At 45.2% G+C, this 23,305-nt stretch overlaps 1 protein-coding gene across 2 annotated transcripts in view; it reads left to right on the forward strand.

Annotated features, from left to right (window-relative positions):
* Positions 1–5,173: 5,173 nt before the first annotated feature.
* TM2D1 (TM2 domain containing 1) overlaps positions 5,174–23,305 on the forward strand; it is a 48,013-nt gene continuing 29,881 nt past the window's right edge. For both annotated transcript variants that reach the window (XM_004607098.2, XM_055138619.1), the window contains exons 1-3: positions 5,174–5,363; positions 7,738–7,811; positions 20,342–20,450. In XM_004607098.2, coding sequence (XP_004607155.1) covers positions 5,206–5,363; positions 7,738–7,811; positions 20,342–20,450 — 341 coding nt within the window. In that variant the 5' untranslated portion in view covers positions 5,174–5,205. The remainder of the gene's footprint in view (positions 5,364–7,737; positions 7,812–20,341; positions 20,451–23,305) is intronic.

Raw genomic sequence — 23,305 nt, forward strand, 5'->3', positions numbered from 1 at the left:
ATAATAGTATCAGCATAATCTATGCCTTTTTAGGAACTAGGAATTATTGTAGCACTGTAGCACTGTTGTCTGTTCATCGATTTGCTCGAGCGGGCACCAGTAACATCTCCATTATGAGACTTGTTACTGTTTTTGGCATATCGAATACACCCACGGGTAGCTTGCCAGGTTCTGCCTTTCGGGCAGGATACTCTCAGTAGCTTGCTGGGCTCTCCAAGAGGGATGGAGGAATCGAACCCAGGTCAGCTGAGTGCAAGGCAAACGCCCTACCCACTGTGCTATCGCTTCAGGGATATAAACTTTTATAATAAATGACTAACTAGAGTGACAACAGAATCTTCAGAACATAAAGAGATTCATTATGCCTGTTGAAAGTGTGTCAGAACTTGAGCAGGTCCTAACAGGTGTTTGAAGATGGAAACTCTTCCCGAGTCAGGGGGTGGTCTACATTGGAGAGTAGGCAAGGTAGTGCCTACTCAAAATCTTGCCTTGCAAGCAGTGGGACTCTTCTTGCCTGGACACTTGACGATGGTCACGAATACAATCCCCTTCTCAAAAAGGCTGTCTCTGAGTTGACTATGAATTGTCATAGTCATCCTCGGCTCATTCCTTCTTCCTGACTCAACCCAATCTCCCACTTCATCCCTTTAAGACCTAGCGCTGGCTGAACAGGTTTCCTCTCTGTCCTTGGAATCACCTTGTCCGGTGCTTACTGGCTTCCTTATCTATCCTGGAATGTTCTAGAAGCCCTACCAGATCTCCAGGGTGTTCACTCAAGGTCCTCCTCTCAGGGGAAGTTCGTCCCGGATCTCCCCAATTTCCCCGGCCAACATTCTTCTCCACCATATTTAATGTTTTTTTTTTTTTTTTTTTTTTTTGCTTTTTGGGTCACACCCAGCGATGCTCAGGGGTTACTCCTGGCTTTGCACTCAGGAACTACTCCTGGCGGTGCTTGGGGGACCATATGGGATGCCGGGGATCGAACCCGGGTCGGCCGCGTGCAAGGCAAACACCCTACCCGCTGTGCTATCGCTCCGGCCCCCATATTTAATGTTTTAACCACAGTTTTTTGGGTTTTTTTTTTTTTTGGTGTGTTGTTAATTTGGGGGTGGGGTTGGGCTATACCCAGTGCTTAGGGGCTATTCCCAGCTCTGTGCTTGGGGTCAGGGGTCACTCCCAGTGCTTGGGGGGACCTGCCTTGCTAGAGATCCTTTTCCCTTTTTCTTTCCTTTTTCCTTTCCCTTCCCCTCTTCCCCTCTTCCTTTCCCTTCCTTCATTGTGAGAGTGGGTAGTTTGGGCCACACTTGGCAATAATGTAATAATATAATAATATATTATTATATTTTATAATAATAATATAATATTCAGGGCTCACTCCTGGCTGTGCACTGAGGTGGGCTCAGGAACCACATTGGTTGCCAAGGATCAAACCTAGGTCAGCTAAGTGCAAGGTGCCCTACCCACTGCACTATCACTCCATCCCCCCATCTTTTCATTTTCATCCAGAATCTGAAGTTAGGAATCAGGAATAAGCCCTAAATTCCACCTCCCATTACTCCGCCTCTCCATCCTGCCATTGCCAAAAAAACAAAACAAAGCAAACCATTTTTTCCAGAGTCAAAAAAAATTGTACTGTTCTTTTCACTCATTTATTTTTCTTTTTTGGTTCACCCTTTTTGTAGATGGAATGAGGATGATCATTCAAATTGTAAAAAATAGACATTGTAATGTGATTAATCCACAAAACATAGCATTTTCAAGTAGTTAATTGTTCAAAATCTATGTGGAAAATCACAAATACAAAGCAATATTCCTGAAGCAAGAAAATAGGAAAATATCTGATTGTTTTATATTTTGGGCCACACCTGGTGGTGCCTGGGGCTTATTCCTGACTCTAATCACTCCTGATGGTGCTCAGGGGACCGGAGAAGGTGCCAGGAATAGAACTAAGGCTGGCTATGGGCAAGGCAAGAAAGTTAACTCATGTGCAATCTTCCTGGCCCCAGGAAAACTTGTATTGTTTGTTTATTTTCTTTTTGGGTCACACCCGGCGATAAACAGGGGTTACTCCTGGCTTTGCACTCAGGAATTACTCCTGGCAATGCTCAGGGGACCATATGGGATGCTGGGAATTGAACCCAGGTCAGTTGGGTGCAAGGCAGACGCCCTATGCTATCGCTCCAGCCCCCAAATTTCTATTTTTTGCCATAATTTCTTTAATCTCAAATCAGATCATTTTGGAAGAGTGCCAAAATAGTAGTCAAAACTCAAACGAACTGTTTTTTAACACGAGGTTTTATGAGATACTCTGTTCTTTCTCCCTGGGTTTTTACCAAATTCTTGATCTCTATCCCCTTCCTATATTTTATCAAAAGATGAGGCTAAGGGAATGTATTGAGGTCTGTATAAAACCCAGTAGTGGGTCTTTTAGGGGTCTGGAGTGATAGCACAGCGGGTAGGGCGTTTGCCTTGCACGCAACCGACCCAGGTTCGATTCCCAGCATCCCATATGGTCCCCTGAGCACCACCAGGGATAATTCCTGAGTGCAGAGCCAGGAGTAACCCCTGTGCAGAGCCAGGTGTGACAAAAACAAAAACAAAAACTCAGTAGTGGGTCTTTAAAAAAAAAAACAAAGTCAATGCTTTTTTTTTTTTTTCTTTTTGGGTCACACCCGGCGATGCACAGGGGTCACTCCTGGCTCATGCACTCAGGAATTACTCCTGGCGGTGCTCGGGGGACCATATGGGTAGCTGGGATTCGAACCCGGGTCAGCTGAGTGCAAGGCAAATGCCCTACCCGCTGTGCTATCACTCCAGACCCCTCAGTGCTTATTTTTAAAGGTTGCTTTTTTTTGCTTTTTTCTGGGGTCACACCCGGCGATGCACAGGGGTTACTCCTGGCTTATACACTCAGGAATTACTCCTGGTGATGCTCAGGGGACCGTATGGGATGCTGCTGGAAATCTAACCCAGCTCGATGGTATGCAAGGCGAATGCCCTATCTGCTGTGCTATCGCTTCAGCCACTAAGGGTTGCATTTTTAAAGGTTGCGTTTTAAAGGTGGTCATGAATCCAATTAAGGTGCAACTCTGAAACATCACTCTGGAGGTGACAGAATACAATGTTCCAAGTACTATTGGGGGAATATTTGCTTGCTGTGCTCAGAGGACATATATGGTATCAGGGATCAAACTGGATAAGGCAAGCACCTTAATCCCTGTATTATCTCTCTGGCCCTGTAGGGAGAATATCTGAATCAAGACGCTTACCCTATTAAAGTACACACTTCTATAGTAACAATAAACAAATCACATTTTAAACTCTTTTAAAAGTTAAAATGTGCACTTTCTGTTTTTTATTTCATAGTTTGGGTCTCTAGAGGATTTCCTAATGCTGGCTACACAGTAAATATTGAATTATGTTTATGGTGGGAATGACAGAGGGAAAGATTCTTCTAAAGGGAGGAATGAGGGGCTGGAGTATAGCACAGCGGGTAGGGCGTTTGCCTTGCACACGGCCCACCCAGGTTCCATTCCCAGCATCCCATATGGTACCCCAAGCACCACCAGGAGTGATTCCTGAGTGCAAAAAGCCAGAACAGAAGTACCCCCTGTGCATTGCCGGGTGTGACCCAAAGAGCAAAAAAAAAAAAAAAAAAAGGAGGAATGAAAGGAATAAAATAGGAAGGATAAAGTGGGTAATAGATATGTGTAAGTTAAAAAATGGGACTAGGTAATTTCATTTTTATGAATACTTAAATGGATAGACATAACTCTTTAATTTAAAAAAGTGTGCTTGCTTCTTTTGCAACTTGTAAGTGCTGCAAAATTGGTTCTGCGATTTTTTTAATGTATATATAACAATGAATACTACAGACAATAGTTTCACTTCCTCCTATCCCAAAATGACACCTCATAATACATCATCTCAATGTCTCAAATTAGGGTTCTTGGACGTATAGTATCAGCATCACCTAAGAATTTGTTATAAATGCAAATTATTCTGTCCCACCTAGGTTCTTGGAACTGTAAACCATTCTTCTGTGTTTCAACAAATCCTTCTTGTTATTCTGATGCTCTCTAAAATCTCCAACCTGGACATAGCTCAGTGGTAGAGCACTTGCCTTGCGTGTACAAGGTTTGGGGTTTAATCCCTGGCACAGCCAGAAATAAAACAGAGAATCACTGCAAAACACCAATCTTCTATGTTCTGTTGTGGATGAAAAGGCGCTAAATTAAATACTTTTACTCAAGAGGGGAAAGATTACATTTTACAATGAATGTTCACATTTTGTTCAATATGTTTTAAAAAATCCTCATTACAGAACCTTTAGAACGCACGGAAATTCAGTAAGAAGATATGGGAAAAAATAACTCAAATTTTTCTTTTTTTGGGGGGGGTACTTTTTTGTGGGGGAGGGGTGTCACACCTGCTATGCTCAGGGGTTCCTCCTGGCTCTGCACTCAGGAATCACTCCTGGCAGTGTTTAGGGGACCATATGGGATGCAAAGCATCGAATCCGGGTCGGCTGCGTGCAAGGCAAGCACCCTATCCGCTGTACTATACCTCCGGTCCCCAACTTTTCTTTTTTCTTTTATTTAAAATAATATTTATTTATTTATTTATTTATTTTTCCAACTTTTCTTTAGTGTGGTCGTCCACTCTTTCTTCCGTCTCCTTGCCGACAATTTCGTAGTCAAGATAAAGGCGGATGCTTGTCCCTGAAACTTGAGTCCTTAAATTCTGTTCACAGCAGCCTTTACAAGTGCTTCTCTAAACAAACAAACAAAACACAGGGAGGCTATGTATGGCATCTCCATGAGGAAGAGGGCAGATTCTGAACTCCAGCATCAAGTTTATTCCAACAGACTGTGCTTGAAAGCAACGCGCCCTGCAGGGTCTTTGAGCCTGGCTAGTTAAACCCCCAATCTGCCAGGACCAAGGTAGAAAACGTTCGTCAAGCGTTTCTCAAATGCAACCAACCACTTGGGACTTTTGAGGACGGGAAAGCCTAGGACGATTAGCTTGGGTCCTTTTGAACCCTTTTTTTCCCCTTCTTCCGCTCTACAAGACCAAGCACAGCCCTGGGGCATCCCGGTGGCCTGCAGGCGAGAACGCTGAGCGGCGCCTTTAAGATCCTCCCGGTCTCCGCCCACGCCTGCGGAAGGCGGAACCGGAAGTCGCGGGGTCGCCCCGGTCCCCAGCATGGCGGCCGCCTGGGCCCCCGGGCCGGCTGCTCCGGAGGCGGTGGCCGCCCGGCTCCTGGGCGTCCTGTGGCTCGTGTCGCTCCCCACGGGCCCGTGGGCAGCCGCCGCCGCGTCCAGCGAGGAGACGATTAAGTGCGAGGATCTCAGAGTGGGACAATATCCTCCGTGAGACGCTCCGGCCCGCACGGGGGCGGGTTTGGTGGCGCGAGTGGGGGGCGGAACGCAGTGACCGACCGGGGGTCGCTGATGGCCCGGGGCCGGCGAGGAGGTGGGGCAGGGGCCACCCTGTGGCCAGGGCCCGGGCTCGGCGCGAGCCGTCCCGGCAGCGCTGGGCAGGTGCCCCCCCCCCACCCCCCGACGCGTGTCTGCCCGGTGCGGGGAGCAGGAGGCGTGGGGGCGGGGGAGGACAGGTCGAAGAGGAGGACGGGGTCAGGGTCAGTCGCTTGACGGTGAGCCCACCGGGTCCCCGGGACTCCGGAGAGGGAGATTGCAAGCTGCCCGGCTGCCTGCGGGCGGGTTTTGTGCTCTGGGGCAAATCCGGTGAAAAGGCAGATGACAGTGGCTGGGGGGTGCCAGCTGCAGGGCCCGGATGCTGTTGGAGTGATGCTGGAGCATCGCTGGGGGCACCCAAGGGATGCTCGGCCCGTGATTGGGACGCTGCGCGGCAGCTCTAGGTTCGAGATGCATGAACGGAGGCTGCGAGTGTTAGAGTAGCGCTCCCCCCCCCCCCCCGCGCGCGCGCGCACACACACACACACACACACACACACACACTCGCGGGGTCGTGATAAAGGCAGAAGCAGATGAAGTGGGAATTACATTCGCACTGAAATGAGCAATGTTGGGGCTTGCTCTTCAAGCCCGTGGTTTCCCTTGAATTCACCTGCTCGCCGGCCTGTCTCTTTCTCTGCTTATTTCCTGTCTTCTCTCTGCTTATTTCCACTCTGGGGGGTGGGGGGCTGTGTTCCCCAGCTCATCTCTCTCCCTTCACGTTTTTCTAAATAAGTTTCAACGGAAATGATCTTGCTTCGCACACAGTAAAATAAAATATAAGTAGCTGCTTGGGGGGTTGAGGATCACAGATCCCCTTCCCCTTGCTGGAATTCAAGTTTTGCACAGCATGATAGACCCGGCACCCCATCCCCCAACCCACAGCCCTGCAGAAACCAGCCCCAGCATGGGAACAGCCCTGGGAGCACCGCCCCCCGCCCCCCCCCCCCCCCCCCGCAATAAAATTAAGTACCTATGTTGGTACAGAATTAGATGAGGTCTTACACAAAGTGTGGAACAACAACAACAAAAAAAAAAACTAACAGAGTAAAATAATTTGAGAGAAAGATCTTAAAATTCAAAGAAACCTTTATTGACATTCAGATTTGTACAGAATAGCTACAACTTGCTGAATACTTCGAGTTTGAGAATCACAAACCTAGTAAATTGCTGCTTTTTCTTGGCAGAAATATTGGGGTCATCTTAGGAACCCTTTGAAGACATATATATACATATGTATACATATTTGCTTTTTGGGTCATACCCGGCGATACACAAGGGTTACTCCTGGCTCTGCACTCAGGAATCACTCCTGGCGGTGCTCAAGGGACCATATGGGATGCTGGGAATCAAACCCAGGTAGGCTGCGTGCAAGGCAAACACCCTACCCGCTGTGCTATCGCTCCAGCCCCGACTTGTATATTTTTAACCCTGTTGAGAAGGTGCTGAGTGTACCATGAGATAAAAGGAAAATTGTCTGTTATTCCTGCATATAAATGAGGTTCCTCATGGTGATTTAAAAACTTAATCACCGTCAAACTCTATTTCAAATAATTCAATTTAAGATTATTTGTTACAGGAAGTGATATATATGGTGACACTTTTGGGTCCCCATAAGTGAATGCAATAAAAAAATATCTGGGAACTTTTTTTTAGCTTGCTCTTCTCTTGAAATAATTTGGTAATAATTTTTCTTTTCATTTTTTCCTTCATGCTTGTGCCTGGATTGATGTTCTTCAAAGATGGCACATCCTGGCGCCAGGGGTGTGGCTCAGTATTGAGAGCACATGCCTTGCAGGTGTTTGTTTCTGAGTTGGATCCCGCTGCTCAAATAAAAAATAAAAAGGTGGGAGTGATAGTATAGTGGTGCATGAAGTGAGTTGGCTGCGGGTTTGCGGGATTCAAATCCCTGGCACCTCATATGGTCCCCGGTGCTCTGCCAGGAGTGATCCCTGAATGCAAAGCCAGGAGTAAGCCCTCAGCACCCCCAGGTGTGACCCAAAAACTGAAAAGAAAAAAAAAAGTACTCAGTTAATAAAATAAAATTTATCTCTTTTGCCTGAGCTAATATACATATGCTAATGAGCTTTTCTTGTGATAGTTCATGGAACTTGGTGCAATTAAAAGTATTTGTGGTCATGCTTTTTGGACAAACTAGCTGCTGCTTCTTACATGTGAATATAAACATGAGTATGTAATAGGAACTGTTTGGAGAGGTCCATGGTTGGAATGTAGTTTCTCTTTCCTTGACATTTTTTACATATATTTGTAAAGACCCCAAAATAAATGATGCGACCCAAGAACCAGTTAACTGTACAAACTACACAGCTCACGGTAAGGCTTCTGGAAATTTGTCTTTATTTTGGTGGGGGGTGGGGGGGCGGCGGCGGGTGGTGTTGGGCACTGCCACTGGTGTTCAGGGACTGCTTCGAGCTCTGCGCTCAGTCACCCAGGTGACTGGGATTGAACTAAGTGGGGGTCAGCTGTGCCTTTCATGACAAGTGCCTTACTCATGTTCTCTCTCTCTCTTGCACAAAGAGAATTCTTTAGTTTCTAATTCCTAAAAGAATTTAAAATAAGACTCTTAGCTCAATAAGGTACAATAGGTGACGTTATGTATTTGTAAAATATGCTTCAGTGCGTGAGAACAATATAAGTATGCATTGGTATTTTCTTCCAGAGGTGGATGGTACCCTCAGCATAATAATTTGGGGGGAACTTTTGTTCTAAAGTTTGTGCGTTCTATAATTTGTCAGGTAAAAATGAAAACCATTGCTTTCTCAATTTAAAAATTACCCCTGAGCACTGCCAGGGGTAATTCCTGAGTGCATGAGCCAGGAGTGACCCAAAAAGCAAAAAAACAAAACAAAACAAAAAAATGCTTGTTGGAGCTACTTAGCATTCTTAATTGCCTTTTGCATAACGATGGCAGTGATACAATTTTTCTGAGAAAGACCACCTGCTAAGGGGCCAGAGCATAGCTGAAAGGGCTGGAGGACATGTTTAGCATGAAGGGCTGTTCAATTCCTGCCATCTCTGGTTTCCCTGAGGACCACCTGGAGTGAGCCCTGAGCATTGCTGCATGTGGCTTCCCCCCAAATAATAAACAACACCTATGAAAGTCTACTGATGCTTTTATTTTTTTTGCTGTTTGGGTCACAGCTGGCAATGCATAGGGATTACTCCTGGCTCTGCATTCAGGAATTACTCCTGGCAGTGCTCAGGGGACCATATGGGATGCTGGGAATCGAACCCGGGTCAGCAGTGTGCAAGGCAAACACCCTACCCACTGTGCTATCGCTCCAGTCCCCTGTTGATGCTTTTAAGTAGAGAGCAAGGAAAATAACAAGTGATGTTTCTTTTATAAGCAAAAGCTTTTCTAAAATAGATTCATATTAAGAGATTTAAGCACCTGGTTGCCACAATACACTCTTGTTTTTTAAAGAATTTCTTTTTTTTTTTTTTTTGCTTTTTTTTGGGTCACACCTGGCGATGCACAGGGGTTACTCCTGGCTCTGCACTCAGGAATTACCCCTGGCGGTGCTCAGGGGACCATATGGGATGCTGGGATTCGAACCCGGGTTGGCCGCGTGCAAGGCAAACGCCGTACCCGCTGTGCTATCACTCCAGCCCCAAGAATTTCTTATATATAAGTAATTGATCTTGGGACCAGAGGTATAGTACAGCAGACAGGGTGTTTGCCTTGCACACAGCCAACCAGGGTTCGATCCGAAGCATCCCATATGGTCCCCCAAGCACTGCCAAGAGTAATTCCTGACCCAAAACTTAAAAACCTCAGTCCCTCTCGGAGAGCCCAGCAAGCTACCGAGAGTATCCTGCCCACATGGCAGAGCCTGGCAAGCTATCCGTGGCGTATTCAATATGTCAAAAACAGTCATAACAAGTCTCACAATGGAGATGTTACTGGTGCCCACTCAAGCAAATTGATGAACAACAGGATGACAGTGCAGTGCTACAGTTATGTTTGTTCAGATTGGGCCTAATCTGAGCAAATTTATAACTGTAGCTCTGCACTGTCATCCCCGCAGTAAACCAGGGTTTACAAGGACTGCTCTCTTCCATGTTTAGGGGACCATGTGATCCAGGGGATCTCTGAGGTTAGCCACATGCAAGGCAAGTGCCTTAAGCCCTGTACTTTCTCTCAGATCCCTAAGATCCCTAAATCATAACTCATTTTAAAATAAGCACTTGTTGACTGAGCTAACAGGAAGCGTTTTTGATGGGAAGGGAGGTTTGGGGCCACTCCCGGCTTCCTCTTGACGCTGCACTGAGGGATCACCCCTGGCGGTGCTCAGGGGACCATCTGGGGTTGAATTTGGGGTGTCTGCATGGGAGGCAAGTGCCCCCTGTACTGTCTTTCCAGCCCCAGGAAGATATTTTGAATAAATCAAAGCGAATAACTGAGTTCAATGAAGTGTTCACTTACTGAGAAAGTACACGGAGGGCTTTTGCTAGGTGGATAGTTAATAAATCTCGGCCCTGGAGGAGTGTTCCGCCTTCTGTTCGGCGGGGGGCTGTTCTGCTGGCAGCGGGGAGGACGGTGAGCGGCCGCAGGTCGTGTGTGTAAGCCCAGGGGTCCCGCCTGTGCTCCTGCACGCACAGCGTGTGCTCCGGCCTTCTGAGCCGCTGCCTGGTCTTCAATATTTATTAAAATCCATTTATTTTAAAAAGTGCCGTAAGTGTAACTTGCACACACAGTGACAGCTCCCAGATGATGAGAAGCCGTCACCTGCGTGCCAGAAGCCCCCTTTGCTTTCTCACAGACAACCATAGCCTAATGGCGTAGATGCTTATGGAGTGTTGTGATTTTGGGGGGTCCTCCCACACAGTGCTCCCTGGGAATGAGCTCACACACACACAAACACACACACATCTAAATAGTGTATTTGTGTATTTGTGTATTTTCCTAAGAATATGGGTAGTCTTCACTGCAAAGAATTTTTGTTTAATTTTGGGGTGGTTGTGGGAGGCATACCCAGTGGTGCTGAGGGATTACTCCTAGCTCTGCACTCAGAAATTACTCCTGGCAGTACTTGGGAGACCTTATAGGATGCCAGGGATCAAACCCAGGTCGGCTGAGTGCAGAGCCAGTGCCCTCCTGCCCACTGTACTATCACCCCAGCTCAGAACTGCCTTGAACGGCAGTGAGTGTTTGAGGATATAGTCTCCTGCCATGTTAATGGAATGTTCATTTGAGATGCTCCGATGTGTTAGGTGGCCTGATGACTCGATGATGTTATGGTCCAGGCTGGAAAGTTCTGTGTGATTGGGCAGCTTCAGCCTTGCATGGATGAGGGCACGTGATTCGCCATCTGTTTCTCCTTGGTGGTGGTCACTGTTAATCACCTGTCACTTATTGCTCCTCTCTATTTGTTCCCCTCTGAACTTGATGCAGTTTCCTTTGTAACATTAAAAATATTAATGGGAGACTCATTACAGTACTCCCCCCCCCCTTTGGTTTTTGTTTTGGGGGCCATGCCCCGTTGTATCCAGGGCTTACTTCTGACTCTGCATTCCAGGTCGCTTCTGGTGGGGCTGGGGGGACCATAAGGGGTGCCAGAGATCAAATATGGGTCTGCTGCATGCAAGGCAGGTGCTTACCTGCTGTAGTATCTCCCCAGCCTCTGTGCACATATCTTACTCGTCATTTCTCCCATAACCTTAAACATCCATTAAGGTTTGTGGCCCGCACCACTTGGCCATGTTGTTTGCAAAAGCTGATTTTCTTACTGCAGCTCTCCCAAAGGAAAGCTAGATTTTTTTTTTAAATATAGGAATACTGACATTTATTCAGCCATTGGTTAAGCTGACTGAAGCTTGTATGAATTCCACACCACTTTTTCAAAAAAAATTTTAATTAAAGATCTGTGCGATAGACTGTTACAAAGCTGTTCATAATTAGGTTTCATACAATGATCCAGCACCCATCCTCCACCAGTGTACATTTCCCACCATCAATGTCCCCTGTTTCCCTCCCACCATCCCCAACACCCCACCCTCTACCCCCAGCCTCTCCCTATAGGAGGCACTTTCCTTCTTGCTCTCTCTTCATTTTGTGCGTTACGGTTTTCAATACAGGTCCTAAGACGTCCTGGTGTTTGTCCAGGTCATTCAGTATTTTTATCGGGAGTGTAAGACTGGAGTAGCTTTCTAACTGGGGGGCAGCTTTGGGGTGTGGATGTGACTGCCAAGGCTTTTGGAAGTTCAGGGAGGGGTGTGTATGTGGGGGGGAGGTAGCCCGTTCTGACTCTGAGAAGGCCTAGAGATTTCAGTCATAAAACCCACACAATAGGGGCTGGATCGATAGTACAGTGGGGAGGGCGTTTGCCTTGCACGCGGCCAACTGAGTTTGAATCCCAGCATCCCATATGGTCCCCTGAGCACCGCCAGAAGTAATTCCTGAGTGTAGAACCAGGAATAACCCCTGTGCATCGCCGGGTGTTACCCAAAAAGCAAAAAAAAAAAATAAAATAAAATAAAAATAAAAAAAACCACACAACAGAATAGGAAAGCTATATTCTAGTATTGGAAATATGAAGGTATAGTTGGACTCTTGTACTTTATCTTTTGTTTCTACTCAAATTCCAGATGGGGAGAGCATAAAAGAACAAGAGAGAATGAGAGAATGAGAGAGAGAGAGAGAGAGAGAGAGAGAGAGAGAGAGAGAGAGAGAGAGAGAGGAGAGAGAGAGAATAAGAGAGAATGAGAAAGGAGAGAGAACAAAAGAACGAGAAAACGAGAGAGGACAGAGAGAGGAGAGAAAATAAGAAAATGAGAGGAGAGAGAGGAGAGAGAACGAGGAAGAGGAGAGAAGAGAGAATGAGGGAGAGGAGAGAGAGAACGAGAGAACGAGAAAACGAGAGAGGACAGAGAGAGGAGAGAAAATAAGAAAATGAGAGGAGAGAGAGGAGAGAGAACGAGGAAGAGGAGAGAAGAGAGAATGAGGGAGAGGAGAGAGAGAACGAGAGAACGAGAAAACAAGAGAGAGGACAGAGAGAGAGAAAGAATGATCAGACTCTCAGATCAACACTGTCCAGAGACTGCATGTTAACTGGAGTTAGATGGCAAAAAACTCCCACTTCCTTTCATGTCGTGTAGTTCATTAATAAATTTGATGCTTGGGGAGGGTGTGTCTTGGGGGTGGGGGAGGCCATGCGGTGCCTGAGATGAAACTTGGGTCTCCTACGTGGAAGCATTTGGCCCATTGAGCAATTTCTCTGGAGTGGCATTTTTATTGTTACAAAACCCCATTTCCTGATTATTTCAAGGTTAGCATTTTTACATTATAAAAGTGTTGCTTCGTAATTGAGTAATTCTGTGCAGTTAAAGGCTTGAATGGATGCCATCTAAATCCTAGATATCTGCCAGAGCCAAACCTTTTGCAGAAAACCTGCGAATTCAATAGTTTTCAGGCTTGTGGTGTGTTGCTTAATCTTTTTTACTAGTTAACAGTTGTTAGTAATCAGCTTCTTTAATCGAATCAAATTGATTTATTTTTGCTTGTTCCTAAAATCGATGTAAGCATGAACTTATCATGGTTTCATGGTAATCGTATTGATTAAGAGTAATGAGTATTATTAGTCTAGATCAGACAGAATATTACCCACTTATAAGACTTTGGCCAACCATTTAATTTCTTGGAACTTAAGTTTTTCTGTTTTAAAAGAGAAAAAAAAAAAAGGAAAAAGGAACATAGTACTAGTTCTGTCTATTCATCAGGTTTTTCTCTAATAAGGAACAAATGAAATACTACAAAGTAAACCCTAGGGTGGATGCTTCCTTTTCTGCATGTTTGTTTCGAGGCATCATGGTTTATAGTGATGCTGTTGCATAGTCTCTGAATGAGACCCCAGTCCCTGAAGACCCTTCCACTATTATCTCACATCCCTAACCTCTGCCCACAACCCTCGCACCAGCTCCCAGTTCTTTTTTTTTTTTTTTGCTTTTTGGGTCACATCCGGCGATGCACAGGGGTTACTCCTGGCTCTGCACTCAGGAACCACCCCTGGCCTCGCTCAGGGGACCATATGGGATGCTGGGATTTGAACCGGGGTTGGCCGCGTGCAAGGCAAACGCCCTACCCGCTGTGCTATCTCTCCGGCCCTCCCAGTTCTATTGATTAGTCTCCGGATTTGCCCAGTCTCTTTCTTTGTGTTTTTATACTCTGCATAGATCACCAGTGTTTGTCTTTTATTTTCTGACTCGTTTCACTTACTTTTGACCCTTTCAATTCCATCCAACTTGCAGCAAACTGCAAAATTTCCTCTTTCCTCATAGCTGAATAGTATTCCATTGTGAGTGTGTGCCACAATGTCTTTATTCACTCATCCGGTGTTGGGTTGTTTCCGGTCTTGGCTGTTGTGAATAGTTCTGCAGTGAACATAGGTGTATGTGTGTTTTTTGGGATTTGTTTTTGTGTTGTTGGGGTCGATTCCCAGGAGTGAAATCACAAGCTCCGATGGACGTCTTATTTGTCACATGGTGAAGAATCACCAAAACATTTTCCAGAGAGACAATTGAACAATTAACTTCATATCGTAAAGTCTTTCATTAGTTTTACAGCCTTTCACTGTAATATGTTCAGGTAGTGTTTTGCTTTCTTGGTGTCTTTTCAATGTTAAAGTTCTCTAATTTCCAAGCGTAGAGAGTCCTGACATCTGCTGAGCAATTTTTCTGACTTGGCACCATACCAGCGCACCATCTGCCTTTATTATTATTATGGGTTTTTTGAGCCACACCTGGCAGTCTTTAGTCCTGGCTCTGCACCCAAGGATCACTCCTGGCAGGGCTTGGGGGACCACAGGAGGTGCCAGGGATGGAACCCAGGTGGACCACATGCAAGGCCAGCGCTTTACCCGCTGTACTGTCCCTCTGGCCCCATTGTCTGTGTTAATACTTACGTAACGGCATTCCCAGGGTGTTGTTCCCATTCCTCAGTTTACAAAACAAAATTTAGTGAGATTGTATAACTTGTTTAAACATTTATCCTAGTTAAGCAACAACAACTTGGTCTGGTTTTAAAATCCCACACTTTGGATTTTCTGTTAGTTCAAATCTTCTCGATTATTTTCTCATGTCGTGGAAGGTCAGAGATGTAGCCCAGTCACTTTCAGTTTACATGATTCTCAGCCCTGGGGCCAAGTTCTTCTGTTAAACTTCTAGAAACATTCTAACAACGTTCTTCCCTCTTTTCTTTATCTTTCCCTGCAGCAGGGAAGATGGTTATATTGAGTATCCTGGAGGCCAACTCTATGTGGTCTGTGTGAAGACCTGATGAGGCTGTGTGACAAAGGGACAGCTTCGAACCAAGAAAGTGCATAGTAGTACATTCAGAGAAAAATGACTCAACATTTCAAAATAGAGATCTGGTCTATGGCACAGTTCTTCAAACAAGAACTACCTGGTTTGAGGACTTGAAAATACTTAAAGGTGCTTGAAATAAAAGAGTACCTGTAGGTACGCTCATGAGTCCCATCTTTAGGACCTGGAATGCTCCCTGCCCGGACCTCTTTCAATTAGATCTCTCTTACACTGGGCTTGTAGCTCTTGCCTTGCATGTGTGAGGTACTGAGTCCGATCTCCAGCACCATTAAAAAAAAAATATATATATATATATATATACACACACATATATATATGTATACACATACACACATATATTCAATTTCTCTTTGTCTCATCTACATACTTAACCTGATGCCTAAAGTCTTGGCCTTCGCCCAGGAATACGTGTCCGTGTGTTCCTCCTAGTTGCAGACAGTATTTTCTCAGGGCCAAGCAGGCTAGCCGTTGGCTTCCTTTTCTCGTCTTATAACAAGAGTATCCCAAACAGCTGGCTCTGAAGCAGCAGGCATTGCTCTGCTTCTGGGGGGAGAAGCCCATTAGCTGCACCCCGTTTTCTTCCCTTCCCTCTTCCCCATCTCTCCCTACCCCCCTGTTGATTTGCTTGTCTTGAGGTCTCACCTGGCAGTGCTCAGGGCTTACTCCTGGCTCTGCATTCAGGGATCACTCCTGGCGGAGACCCTATTGCGTGGTGGAGATGGAACCCCACTGGCCATGTTCAAGGCAAGGGCCTCGCTAGCTGTATTGTCGCCCCAGCCCTGGCTTTTTTTTTTTTCCTGTTTTCTTTATACAGTGACTGTTACAAGCAGTGCTGGGGGTTGGGGCAGGGGGAGGGACTCTGGCATCAGGAATCAGACTGAGAGCCTCAAACATACAAGACATGTTCTGTCACTTGAACCATATCATCAGCCCCCTCCCCCCAAGTTTTTGTTTTGTTTTGTTTTAGTTTGGGGGCCATGCCCACCTCTGCTCCAGGCTTACTCCTGGCTCTGTACTCAGGAATCCTGCCTGACAGGGCTCAGGGGGTCATATGTGGTGGCCCGCCGTGGTCACATGCAAAGTAAGCACCTTCCCTGCTGTCCCATCTCTCAGGAGCCTCAAGTATTTGAGTCCCACTGATCTAGAAAAGGATTTTTCAATTTCTGTGCTAGTAAAAAGTCCCTCCCGGAGAGCACGGCAAGCTACCGAGAGTATCCCGCCCGCATGGCAGAGCCTGGCAAGCTCCCTGTGGCGTATTCGATACGCCAAAAACAGTAACAACAAGTCTCGAAATGGAGACATTACTGGTGCCTGCTCAAGCAAATCAGGGAACAACGGGACGACAGTGCGACAGTGCTACTTAATGTTTTGTCCTCGCCAGTTCTCTGCTCCGAGAAACCTGTTGTGATTTTTTTTTTGTTTTGGTTTTATGGTTTGTTTGTTTGTTTGTTTGTTTTAAATTTTTTTTGCATTGTAGAATGTCTTAACAATATCCTGACTTCCTCCCCTGCCTACTTAATAACTGAAACTGTCTGCAGACAAAGCATGTGTCAGCATTGCAGACATTTGCTCCACTCAGTTTTGAGTTATCCCCTTTTCTTGCCGAAAGCATGACCTACCATGGTATATTTTCAAGAGATAGACCCTATGGACATGATCATAATTCATCCACGGAAGTCAATAAATCTTACTCCTCTGTCAAGGCAGGTGGCCAAAAGCTGCAGATAAATTATCTGTTAACACTTGCCCCGGTTCTCTTTCGATCCAGACATTATGTCCTTCTTGCTTATATCTGGAGTCCACGTAGGAAACGACTGTGGAAACGTTCCGTTTTTTTTTGTTTGGGCTCCGTACCTGGCAGTTCTGGGGTTTGCTCCCAGCTCTGTGCTAAGGGGGTCTTCTTGCCCCCAGAGAATGGAGATCAGAGATTGGCCATGACAGGGGTTGACTGCATGGAAGACAGGTGCCTTTACCTCTGTACTCTATCTGAGATCTTGAAAAAGTCATTGTTTTCGATTGCTTCTCTTTGAAGACCTTCTCTCTCATATTCTATTTCCCACCATTATGAAACAGCAGTTTTGAGATGGATCAGCATACTTTCTTTTTTTTTAAATTTCAATTTTATTGAATCACCATGTGGAGGGTTACAAAGTTCTCATGATTATGTCAGTTATACTGTACTCAAACACCCTTCCCTTCACCCGTGCCCATATTCCATCACCAACCACCCCATTATACCTCCCGCCCCCTCCCACCCCCCCAGTCCCCGCCCTTGTAAGTGATAAGTTTCACTTCCTTTACGCTTTATCTTGGTTACAGTCCATGTTTCAACACATAATTCACTATTGTTGCTAGGGTTTCCCCCCAAAAAAGAGAAGACAGTCCCACTGTCAAGGAAGCATTTGATGGCTCTCCATTGCTGAGAATGTAGAGATATTAAGTCCCGCTGTTTGTTACATAACTTTTCTATTTTTTTTCCCCCCTCGTCCCGCGCCACCGAGATCACGCCTGTTTAGTAATCACCACGCTGCCTGACAAAGGGAAACAAACCAAAAGAGATGGTTATTTCTCGTCATCAGCCGGCGTGGGGCTCTGGCTTAGTTGATAGTCTGGTAGAATGTCTGCAAGCAGTTTCTGGAACCAAAAGTAATACGCTGGTATCGGCCCCGGCTCAAGGTTCCACCAGCGTCCCGCTGTTCCAAGTACATAATAATTTATTCCCTTGCATCCGATTCCCACGCCACCAGGTCCGTGTCAGCTTAATGGACATCATACTATGGTTAACGCCACGCCGCGTTCTTTCCCGAGAAAGAAGGATATTTCTTCTCAGCCGGCGTGGGGATATGGCTTAGTTCAGTCTATAGAGATGGCTACCACTTTGGTGGCCTTCAATATTTCAGCAAAAGACTTACTATTCTTGTTAGGATTTCCCACCAAAGTCCGACCCGTTCAAGTCCAGGGAAAATTCTGCCTAAAATTCTATCGCTACAATCTTTTACCCTTTAACAAAAAACTTAGTACTATTGTTTGGAGTTTCCCCCCACATTAAGCCCTGCCAAAAAGGAACATTTACACGTTGCTGACAATCAAACAATCAAAAGATATTAGGTCTTCCTAATATCTTTTGGAAGATATTTAAGCAGAGAGCGTCCCCACATGGCTCTCTGCTTAAATGTCGGCCGGCACAGGGCGGATCCGGGAGTCCCGCCCATCGGCTATCCCGGGCTTCCTGTAGAGTCTAAAAACCGGCTATAGCCTCGCTGCGTTCAAACAGAAAAAGTTGAGAGAGAAAAGAGCATACCCTGCCGGCAGCGCCTGGGCCAGAAGCTCCCAGCACACAGTTTGGAGGCATTTTGGGGGCGCCGCTCGTGTCCAAAGTGGTTCAGTTGCCTCCGGGGTCGATCTCGTGCGGCGCCGCCGGATCAGCATACTTTCTTTGAGTTATCGCACAATAATTCTACTTTTGGCCTTACCAGGAATATCTGAGTTATATTTGTGACTTAATTAGTATCTCTGCCTGGTGCTTTATAGTATAATTATTTCTTCACTCTCCTTATTTCATCTTATTACTTTGTCTTTGGGGTACACCCGGTGGTGCCCAGGGTCTGCGCCTGGCATGGTGCCTGCTTCTGACTCTATTTAGGGGGCTATATGGTACTGAGATTTGAACCCAGACTTCTTGTATGCCAAGTGCACGCAATAACTTTTTGAACTATTTCCCTGGTCCCTTCATTTTACTACTTTTGTTCTTGTTGAAATGATTCTCCATTGTACTGGATCTGCGCCTTTGGTGTAAACATTGTTTTGGAACTTTAAATAAGGAACTACATAAGATGGGTGGGAGAGTTTGCTTTATTGGCAGCTCAACCAAAGGGCATGGTCATTATAAGCTTTTTCCCTGGCACTGTCCGTATTCCTCCTGTCGGCCGCTTTATATCCGTAGGAGCATCTGGTCGCAACCACCTCTTGGGTTTCATAAACTTGCCCCTTCCAAAGCAACCTTGTTTTAGGTGATTTTGGCACTTTTTTCATCTACAGAGTCGTATAATCGGAAGGAGGCAATTCGCACATGGGTCATTCTCACACCAAAAATTCTCGTTCCTGTTTCCCCCATTCACCCACATAAAAATATGCCCGGGGGCTACTTTGGGTGGTGCTGGGGGACCGTGATGCGCTGGGATAGAGCCTGGGGCTCCTGCATGCAAAGCATGTGCCCACCCGCCCGAGCCCCCTCCCTGTCTCAGGGTTTGTTCTTTCTACTACTAAAAGACTCTCAAGGCTTCCACACAGGGCCTATTTACTTCATAATCATTTCTTTGAAAATCCTCTCCTTTTGAGGCCGGAGAGATAATACTGCAGTTAGAGGGCTCGCCTTGCACACAGCAGACCCGGGAACCCCCCACGGTTCTCGGAGCCCCGTGAGGAGTGAGCCCTGAAGGCAGAGCCAGGAGTGAGCCCTGAGCACCGCTGGCTCTGACCCCCTGAACAAAAAAAGAACGATTTCCTCTTATTATCATGTCATCTGGTGTACAAATAGAGAGAGATACGCTGAATGTTGAAAGACTACACGAGCTCACATCCTAGAGGGAGGAGAGAAACAAATACACGTAGAATACGTAAAAGAACCTCAGTCTATGCCATTCATTCTCTAAAGAGTTACTATAAATGGAAAATATAATAGCTGATTATGTTAAAGTTTAATAAATCAGTTTAATAAGTTTAATAACTCAGCTAAGTTTAATAAGTCAGCGAATGTGTTTTAAGAGAAATCAGGAAGTAGTCTGTATCTTAGAGATGAAGTCAAGGGCAGTAATACTCTGCGGTTCTTCCCTTATCATCTTTGTCAGACAGAGAAGGTGACGGGGTAGAAAGGTCCCGTATCAAACCAATGAAGCATTTCTTATGTTCTACTTTTGTGTTGAGACCACTATATTATCTTTCTTTTGGGTATTTTTGTGTGTGTATTTTGTTTGTTTGTTGTTTGTTATGTTTTGGGGCTTCTCCCAGCAGTGCTCAGGGGTTACTCCTGACTCCACACTCAGAAATCACTCCTGGTGGGCTCGGGGGGTCCATACTAGATGCTGGGGATCAAACCTGGATGTGTGTGTGCAAGGCAAGAGCCTTACCCGCTGTACTATCTCTTTGGCCCCTATTTTTATTTTGTAATGTGTATTCCACAATGTGTGTTGCAGCTGGGAGGCTGCTAAAATCTCAGGCTAGGACGAATGGAGACGTTACTGGCACCCGCTCGAGCAAACTGATGATCAACAGGATGACCGTGACCGTGATGCAGTGAATGTGTATTCAATTATATGCTCAGATGCATGACCACACATATGTATAAGTAGCTCTTTCCAGCTAAACGTCTTCGTGTCAGATGTTACTTTGGGAGCTGTTTTGTTTTGTTTTGTTTTTTTCTATTTTCTTGTGAGATTTCTTAGTCTTTTTTTTTTTTAAAAGAAAGAATCCCTACTTAATTAAAGGAAAAACCGGTTTCTTGCTTTTTTTTTTTCTGCTTTCAGTTCCCTGTTTTCCAGCACCCAATATAACTTGTAAGGATTTTGGTGGTAATGAAACACATTTTACTGGAAATGAAGTTGGTTTCTTCAAGCCCATATCTTGCCGAAATGTGTAAGTACATTAGAGAAACTAAATTCTCATGTTTGTAGTAAAGAGTGAATGTATGGGGGAAAATTGAACATCAGGTATATTTTTTTTCCTTTTTCACTAGTGTCATAAATCTTGTGTTTCTTTTTACTCTGTTTAGTAGAAAAGTTTTATTAGTAAAAGATGAGAGAGGGGAGAGCCAGAAACTCCTTACGTACACCTTTTATTTTATTTTATTCATTTTTTATTTTTTTGCCTTTTGGGTCACACCTGGCGATACACAGGGGTTACTCCTGGCTCTGCACTCAGGAATTACTCCTGGCGGTGCTCAGGGGACCTTATGGGATGCTGGGAATCGAACCCGAGTTGGCCGAGTGCAAGGCAAACGCCCTACCCGCTGTGCTATCGCTCCAGCCCCCACCTATTTTTTTATAAAGGTAACTTGCAACCAAGGAAAGCTCAGTAGTTCACCGTGTGGAGTAAATAAAGACTATGAAGTCAGTCAGCACCAAATAAATTATGAGAAAAATCCATTTATTAAAAGTTTGGATGATTTCTAGAGTATAGGTATTAAAATATGTTAATTATTAATCATGTGTACTTTAAGGGCACGTGAAAACTTAGTTTACACTCTGTAATAGATAACGGATAATTCGTAGTAATGTTGAATTGAATTAGAAAGTTATCAGTGTGGGTGGTTGGAGAGATAATGCCTTGTATGGAGCTGACTTGGGTTCAGTCCTCAGCACCACAGATGGTTCCCTGAACACTACCAGTAGTAACCCCTGAGCACAGAGCCAGGAGTAAGCCCCGAGAATTGCAGGATGTGGCTCACAAAACAAAAAAAGAGGGGAGAGAAATTCTCTCAGTTGGGAATATTAAGATAAATGGCTTTGCTGGTGGTGGGAGTTCCCACACGGTGCTCAGGAATACTTCCAGCAATGTTTGGCCAACCCGGGCCCATGGTGCTCCTCTGGCCCAGTGATGCTGGGGACTCCGTGACCCGTTTGGTGGGGAGTCCATGGTATGTCCAGGCCCTGGTGCTGGGTGAAGAAGGGCTCAGGACATCTATATGCCAGGGATCTGAGCTCTCTCCCGGATTCTAATTGCTTCGCTTGGTTAGAAATATTCTGTTAAAGTTTCACGTTTGGTTTTTATTATTGCAACAGTAAAGCTAACATTTTCTTTAATTTCTGCCTTGTGCTTAAAGAAGACATTCAATTTTATCTTTTTTTTTTTCTTTTTGGGTCACACCCAGAGGAGATGCACAGGGGTCACTCCTGGCTCTGCACTCAGGAATTATCCCTGCTGGTGCTCAGGGGACCATATGGGATGCTGGGAATCGAACCCAGGTCGGCCACGTGCAAGGCAAACGCCCTACCCACTATGCTATCGCTCCAGTCCCTTATCTTTTTTCATTAGTAATTGCTATCACGTATTTTTACCTTTTATTTTTGGGGGGGGAGAGAGAGCATACCTGGCAGTGCTTCAGGCTCTGAGCGCAAGAATTACTCCTGGTGGCAGTGCTCATGGGACCATATCCAATGCCAGGGATGGAACCTGGGTTGTCTGTGTACAAGGCAAATGTCATACCCACGATACTATTGCTCTAGACCTTCCCTCTTAAATAATACAATATCATTTGATGAAACTTGAAGTGTCTTTAGAAACTTAACTTTGCATTGTTTTTTGTATCGAGAAATACTTATCGTTCAGTTGTTTCTACAGGTTCTATTGGAATTCTTTTATTGTGGAGTAGGGAGGCTTGGGGCCACTCCCGTTTCTGTAAAAGATGAACACCTTAACCCCTATGCTCTCTCTCTCTCCCCTTTTTCAGAATTCTTTTAGAATTACTAGAATTCCTAATTTTCCCTTTTCACCCTACTTCAATGGAATGAAGGGCTTTATTCTATTTTTCCTTTTTGTTTGGTGTTTTTCTTTATTTTAGGCCACACCCAGCACTACTTAGGGCTTATTTCTAGCCATGTGCTCAGAGGTCACTCCCGGATGCTCAGAGCACCGTGTGGAGTGCTGGGAATCTAACCTGGGTTGGCTGTGTGCAAGACAAGCACCTTAGCTCCCAAGCTCTCTCTCTCCGACCCTAGATTCTAATTGGCTGTGCAATGCTAAGCAGTCACGTCCAGGATTCTAAACTCGTTAGAGGTTTATTCATTAGGGTTGTCACACGTGGCTTTGCTCAGGGCTTGTTCCTGGCAGGGCTCAGGGGAAACACCTTACCCACTGTACTATTTCTCTGGGCCTAATGGAACTATTTTTCCTGGGATATCATCGATTCTAATACAAGTAAGAAAACCATCTGTTGAGAATAGCTGATAGATAGTAATGTTGGGCCTTTGTAGGTTCATATCACCAATATAGTAATACCATCGTGGTCTGTTTCCTGATTTTGAGTGTCTCTGGGTAGATTAGGCTCAGTGCACTTGAGCTATAATAATCATACTCACAAGACAGTGGCATTGATTGTGATAAGGAATATAATGATTAGCGAAACCAGCTTCTCCATTTCTACTGGCCAACTTATTCCCTTTCAGTAATAAGACGTACAGTTCCAAAATCAAATTTGCTTGCTGAGCACTGAATCAGGAGGAGGAGTTGATTGATAGTTTTCATGGTAAGAATTACAAATTTAGGATAACCAGACATATTGTCTACTGTTAGTGATTGTTCAGTATCTTCCTACCAGAGTCAGCTGCTGATCAAATACTAAGTATGAGGTCCCTGAAAAGTTCTTTTCATTGAGTGTCCCTTTCCAGTTTATGTATCTTTCTTTTTATGGCATTCTGTTTGTACATTCTTTTCCAAGCAGTATAATATGAATACTCATTTGAGATTTCCATTGTAGTATGGCAAATAGTCGT

This window comes from Sorex araneus, chromosome 5 (genome assembly GCF_027595985.1).
Source record: "Sorex araneus isolate mSorAra2 chromosome 5, mSorAra2.pri, whole genome shotgun sequence".
NCBI lineage: Eukaryota > Metazoa > Chordata > Mammalia > Eulipotyphla > Soricidae > Sorex > Sorex araneus.